The sequence below is a fragment of the Frankliniella occidentalis genome, unplaced genomic scaffold, assembly GCF_000697945.3.
Source record: "Frankliniella occidentalis isolate FOCC.00 unplaced genomic scaffold, Focc_3.1 Scaffold199, whole genome shotgun sequence".
Taxonomy (NCBI): Eukaryota; Metazoa; Arthropoda; class Insecta; order Thysanoptera; family Thripidae; genus Frankliniella; species Frankliniella occidentalis.
The window spans coordinates 94,483-100,524 of record NW_026267325.1 but is presented as its reverse complement, the minus strand read 5'-3'; the positions used below and the strand labels follow the sequence as shown (position 1 = coordinate 100,524).

Sequence of the window (6,042 nt, the reverse complement as noted above, 5' to 3'; positions counted from 1 at the left end):
GTATAAATTATTCTTGAATAATGAAAAATTTGACAATTTAAATATGCATATAACTTAGTTTTAAACGGTTACAGTTCATTAACAGCAGACTAGTATGTTATCATATGAATCTGAATTTACCTTTGACTGCGCTGTACATGAATGTATATCTGAAAGCCTGTTTTTGCTTCCCAGCTTTCTTTCTCCGTTTTGGGTAGAAGATACTTCCAACATTTCTCAACATCAACTTAGACACGATCCGAAGCACACATTGTTTTATGTCGATTCCCCCTTCCAAGCTTAGCGTTTTCACCTGCAAGAGACTAAAAGTTCATTATTTAAAATTGAAAGTAGATTACGAATTTGACACAAATTTTTCCCTGATTACCATTTAAAACTATAGGTAGTCCTTGTCTGAGCTGGAGGCAAGGCTGAGCTCTATCATGTCAATGTCCTGGACCGTTTTCAAATGTATATCAGGCTGGTGTTCTGGTTTACGTTTGACAACCCCATTATTGTTTCGCAGCGTCTCCACTCACTTATCATTCAATCAGGTTTCATTTCATGAGCTTCTGCTCCTGAACCAGAGTAGTGAGGAGTTCTGAAAACAAAATTGATACATAAAATTATTTAAAATGAAATCTGAGCATAATAAGGAACAAGCAGGCCCGCCCTTCCGCCAAACGGAGCTGCCAGCTCCACTTCGCTGCGCCGGCAACTCCGTTCGGCAGGGGCCGGGCCTTCTTTGCCTGCCGGCGGCGATGGTCGTGCCTTCGGCCCGACCATTTCAGTCTCGCGATTTACCGAAGTGCATAATCAAATAAATAATGTGACCGGTAAATCACTTTGCATATTTGAGTAAACTAACGCGTCCGGTGGGGAACTGCAGCCCTAGAAATTTGCTCCTTGGACATGACAAAAGACTGTAACGGGGCAACACCGTGACTACAGCCCACCCTTCTGCTTTGCTTACAAAAAATTAACCCACGCAGTTTCTAGATTGTATATTGTTTGTCAAATAGTTTAAAACTTTAGTTTTTGCCATTTTTTTCAAGATATCCTCTAGGGCCGAAACAGTGAAAGATACGGCAAATCCGAGGGTAGTTCCCGATTCAAAATGTGTTGTTTTGGGGGGGGAACTGCCTCTGACATTTTACGATTGGACGCCTCCTTGTTCGTCTTTATGTGCAACGTGGTCATTTTCGCCGTATTTTCGTCGAAAAAAGCACTCTAGCGCCCAAACGGTGCAAGATAGAGGCAAACGGACGAAATTTTAGACCAAGGGTTCTACTTTCACGAGTTACCTCTTAGAGGACCATAAAAAAATTGTTTCCTACTTTTTGGACCAACCCCTATTTCTTTGTTACCCCTTTTCACCCCCTCAGGGAAAGTTCACAGGATTTGCACCAGGCGTTTCTTTGTCCAGGAGTGACCCCGTAGATACCCTGAAATTTGCAGACCTCTCGCTCATCTCCTTCCTCTTACACGGACGACGGACGGACGGACACGAGAGCGGTTGCATAAGCCCGCTTTAATGCTTTTTTAAAAGCAGAAGGGCGGGCTAAAAGCAGAATACAGACCAAGAGCAGATGTTGGTTTTGACTTGGAGTTACTTTTTGAAATATCAGAATGAGACGAGACCAGGGCGAACATTAGAAGTAGAAACCGAGGAGGAGGTTGGAGCAGCATCGGATGCAATAGTGTTCAAAATAGGGATTGCAACGGGGTGAAGGGGAGAGAGAAATCCAGGTTGGGCACAGGTAAAAGTAGAACTAGGGGAATTGTCAGAATTACTAGGTGTCTGAGAACCAGAATAAGATGAATGAATTAAAAAAGAGTCGAGTCCTATAACACTATGAAGAAGCGTGGTAGTAAAAACTTTCAAAGTCCCAATAATATTCTTTTGGAAAGTGTATTCCATCTGCATCATAACATTACTGGAATGTTACGTGCAAATAGTTTTTGATTTCCTGAATAGTACAGTTTTTGTACATAACCTCTTCGTCTGCCTCACAGCCCATTGATTACCCACTTTGGAGGTGTGCAACATGGTAGAACTTATGTCTTGTAATTTAAGCAGATTGCTTGCAATCTAAGGCACTTTTCCTTTAATTTCAAGCAATCTTCTTGATTTACATGTACAAGATATCATCTTTAACGCGAAAAATTACCCCACCGGAGCCTTCTCTTCCTCTGCTGCTAAGCACTGGCTTTCTTTTTTGGTCAGGCTGTAGAATGGTGGCAGCCATGGGGTCCAACAGCACTTCCTTACTTGAAGTGGCTGTTCGAAATTTACAGCGTGTCATGCTGCAACGTATGTCTCTTTACGCTGCTACTCGTGGAGCAGTCTCTGCACGTCGCCTGCGTCGTACTGTTTTCCGAGGTATCCTGGCGGTTCGAGTTTTGGCGGTTAAATAAGGTACGGCGACACATGGGGTACAAAAAGAAGGTGAATCACTACTGGGCATTACTCAGCGAACGTGCAATTTAGGATTAAGGAATTCGACGCATCCGTGCAACATAGGCGGATCAGAAAGCGGTCACTGGACAACGACGGATCAGAAAACAGTCGCTGAACAAAGACGGATCTGCTTTTTGCTGATCTCGGCAAACTTGACTTTGAAGGCCTCCCACTCATCGCGGAGACGTTGTATCGTTTTCAGTGAAACGCCATTTTAATTGTCATCATCTCGTGAACAAAAAAGACAACACCCAATACGATGTGATACTTCTAAAGAGAGTGAGAGAGGCCTCCAAAGTCAAGTATGCAGAGATCCGACAACAGCTTAAGTCGGTTTTTCATCGAAAATGTAAAATTGGTATCATAATGCAATTCCAAAATCGACCACAATTTAATGGTTTTATGGGACCTCTGTCCTTTTTTTTATCCTAATACTGATATGAAGTAGCACGAGGGGGCCCACAACTCCGAAAAATTTTGTACACCTGATTTTCGGATTTCAAAGATTTCACATGATTCCAGGTGATTTCCACGGATTTCAAAGATTTCAAGTGAATTCACTGATTTCGCGAGATTTCACATGATTTCCATTGATTTCACATGATTTCCATTGATTTCCGTTAAATGTCTTCTGAATTCATAGGAATTCCATTGACTTCCTGAGATTTCCAACGATTTCAAGTAATTTTGGCGTGATTTTGAGAATTTCCCTTGAACTTTGCCATACAAGGAAGTATTTTAAAGAGTCGTAGTCGTCATGGTGTAACAGATAGAACTTTCTCAATGTTTTATTGTTCCAGTTCAATAGCCTCTCATGTACCAGATTTGTGCAAATAGGGCAGATAATGAAAGCTTTTAATGTCCCAGTTTCTGTGTTAATTGACACTTCTGGCTTACGGAGTAGTTCTTTTTGTAAAAGGTTTTGCATTGGTTGTATAGACGTAAAAATCCGTGACAACAATTTATTCTTCTCACAGATGTGACTCTGCTCATTGTCAGGCTGCCCACAACCAGAACCTTTGCAGGAGCGTGGAGTTGACCTAGAAACAAACAAGTAACATGAGACATCAAGCTAATATATTGAATTGCTATCAGTTTGCGATAATGTACAATACAGAAAGCAATACCTTGCTTGGGCTGCTACATTAGTTTTAAAATGTTTTGGGGGTTTGGGGGTTTTTGGCTCAGGTTGCTCCAATTTCTTCTTACTCTTGATGTGGTTCTGGCAAATGTCAGAGATATTTTGCAATGTTATTTTGTGACCTTCGGCAAATATAAAACATTCAGGTAGTAGGAAGTATGGACCGAAGTACTCCTTTTTTCTTTTAACACTGTGGTCTGAATCTTTGGCAGCAATTTGCACTAGTGCAGTTTGGCAAAATACTTGTAAAGGTTCCAAGTGCAGTTTCTCCCTATATTCTGCCATGGTATCGAAATTGTCAAATCCATTGTACTCCAGAATGCCAATAATGAAAGCCGGGACCGCGAGTTTCTCCTTTATTACATCCCAAAACTTAAGCTCCTGCAACAGAAAACAAACAAAAACATGAGGAAAAAAGTATTTCTAGGATATTCAACAAACGACATTGGCATAATCTCCCTACATATACCCACACTTTTCTCTGTAGGGCTTGCAGAGGGGCTTGCCGAGGGACTTGCCATCCAACTCGTCTCTCCACAACAATTATTGAAAATAATCCGTGGAGAAACCTGTGATTTCGTGTGATTTCATGTGAATTCAAAGTGATTTCGTGTGATTTCATGTGAATTCAATGTGATTATGTGTGAATTCAAAGTGATTTCAACAGATTTCAAGTGATTTCAACGGAATTCAAGTGATTTCAAGGATTTCACTGATTTCAATGAGATTTCAGTAAGATTTCCAAAGATTTCGATGGCCTTGTACACCTGAATTCCAGAGTTGTGGGCCCCTCGAAGTAGCATAACATGCAATTTAAAACCTGTCCAAGCAAACGGAACAATTTTCAAAATGTTACTAAATGTCATAAAATTAAGTAAATGTTTTACAGGGTACGACCACAAAAATGCCAATGTGGAGATTTGTGGGGAACTTTGATATGTTGTACAGGAAGGTCTCATTCGGAGTCGAAAACCGTCGAAAAAAGTGTGAGCGATTTTTTCCAATCTCAAACCCCAATTTTCTTGGACTATACTACCTTGTTGTTGGTGATAACTCACGGAACGCTGCCAGAGCCCTGCACCAAGCGAGCTAACCGGGCGCCGCTCGGCCAGCGACCGGCTGCAGCCAGGCACGAGGCATGCCCGCTCGGTTCACACCTTCGCCCGCTCGCCGCCCGCTCGCTAGGGAACCAGGCATGAAGTGGGCGGCATCCGGGCCGCCTGGCTGGAGCGAGAGAGAGAGAGACGAGCCAGCAGTAGCGGGTGGGAGAGAGACGCAACATAGGCAGATTCGCCTACCTGGCGCGCGTCACATTCGGCAAGTCTACGGAAGCTGCCGAAGCTCGCGCGTGTGGTGGCTGACTTGTCGCTACTCTCCGCTCGAGAGACTGTGACACTCTCACTCTACCACCGATGCCTACTTAGCTCGCTCGCTGCAGGGCTCTGAACGCTGCACGCTGAAACTTTATGAGAAATTTGAGATAACTGTAATGGTTATCCAAACTCTGACTAACCAAGGGACTCATGTTCCTTTTTCTTCTATTGATTTGGGACCTTTATACAGAAGTAATGTGATGTACCATAGAGTTGCGAGACGAACAAGCAGGAGGCCGGCCCTTCCGCCAAACGGAGTTGCCAGCTCCAGTTCGCTGCGCCGGCAACTTCGTTCGGCAGGGGCCGGGCCTGCTGGGCCTGCCGGCGGCGACGCTCGGGCCTGCGGCCCGTCTCAGTCTTGCAATTTACTAAAGAACATAATCAAATAAATAATGTGGCCGGTCACTTTGCATATTTGAGTAAACTAAGGCTTGCGGCGGGTGGCCTGCGGCCCGAGATATTTCCTCCATGGGTACGACAAAAGACTGTAACGGGACAACACCATGACTAAACCCCACCCTTCTGCCATGCTTAAAAATAATACAAAAAATTACCCATAGCGTAGTTTTTAGATTGTATTGTTTGTCAAACAGTCTTAAAACATGACTTTTTGCTATTGTTTTCAATATATCCACCTCTAGGGCCGAAACAGTGAAAGGTACGGCAAATCCGAGGGTAGTGCGTGATGCAGAATGTGTTGTTTTGGGGGGGTACTGCCTCTGGCATTTTACGATTGGACGCCTCCTTGTACGTCGAAAAAACCACTCTAGCGCCAAAACGGTGCAAAATAGAGTCAAATGGACAAAATGTTCGCCCAGAGGGCTCTACTTTCAAGAGTTACCCCTTAGGAGACCATAAAAAAAAATTGTTTCCTACTTTTTGGACTAACCCCTATTTCTTTGTTACCCCCTTTCACCCCCTCAGGGAAAGTTCACAGGATTTGCACCAGGCGTTTCGTTGTCCAGGAGTGACCCCGTAGATACCCTGAAATTTGCAGACCTCTCGCTCATCTCCTTCCTCTTACACGGACGGACGGACACGAGAGCGGTCGCATAAGACCGCTTTAATGCTTTTTTAAAACGGAAGGG

The 6,042-nt window shown here is 43.7% G+C and overlaps 2 protein-coding genes across 9 annotated transcripts in view; one reads left to right on the top strand and one right to left on the bottom strand.

Moving 5' to 3' along the window:
- The window catches only part of LOC113212265 (uncharacterized), a 70,157-nt gene that overhangs the window by 55,274 nt on the left and 8,841 nt on the right, over positions 1-6,042 (top strand). For 6 of the 8 annotated variants that reach the window (XM_052272307.1, XM_052272308.1, XM_052272306.1 and 3 more), the window contains one exon: positions 2,207-2,398. The exons of the other annotated variants lie outside the window; for them this stretch is intronic. In XM_052272307.1, the coding sequence (XP_052128267.1) occupies positions 2,207-2,398 (192 nt within the window). The remainder of the gene's footprint in view (positions 1-2,206; positions 2,399-6,042) is intronic. 8 annotated transcript variants of the gene reach the window in all.
- LOC127750496 (uncharacterized) lies at positions 2,909-4,369 on the bottom strand. Its single transcript, XM_052272302.1, has 3 exons — positions 4,055-4,369; positions 3,568-3,962; positions 2,909-3,480 (listed from the first exon to the last, which is right to left on the bottom strand). The coding sequence occupies exons 1-3, from the start codon at positions 4,100-4,102 to the stop codon at positions 3,078-3,080; spliced, it is 846 nt and encodes a 281-aa protein (XP_052128262.1). The 5' UTR covers positions 4,103-4,369; the 3' UTR covers positions 2,909-3,077.

Coding starts and splice junctions, on each gene's coding strand:
- LOC127750496 (XM_052272302.1), bottom strand. CDS start 4,102: ATGGCAAGTCCCTCGGCAAGCCCCTCTGCAAGCCCTACAGAGAAAAGT. Junction 3,963..4,054: donor CAAGCCCTACAGAGAAAAGT/GTGGGTATATGT, acceptor TTTCTGTTGCAG/GAGCTTAAGTTTTGGGATGT. Junction 3,481..3,567: donor AATGTAGCAGCCCAAGCAAG/GTATTGCTTTCT, acceptor GTTTGTTTCTAG/GTCAACTCCACGCTCCTGCA.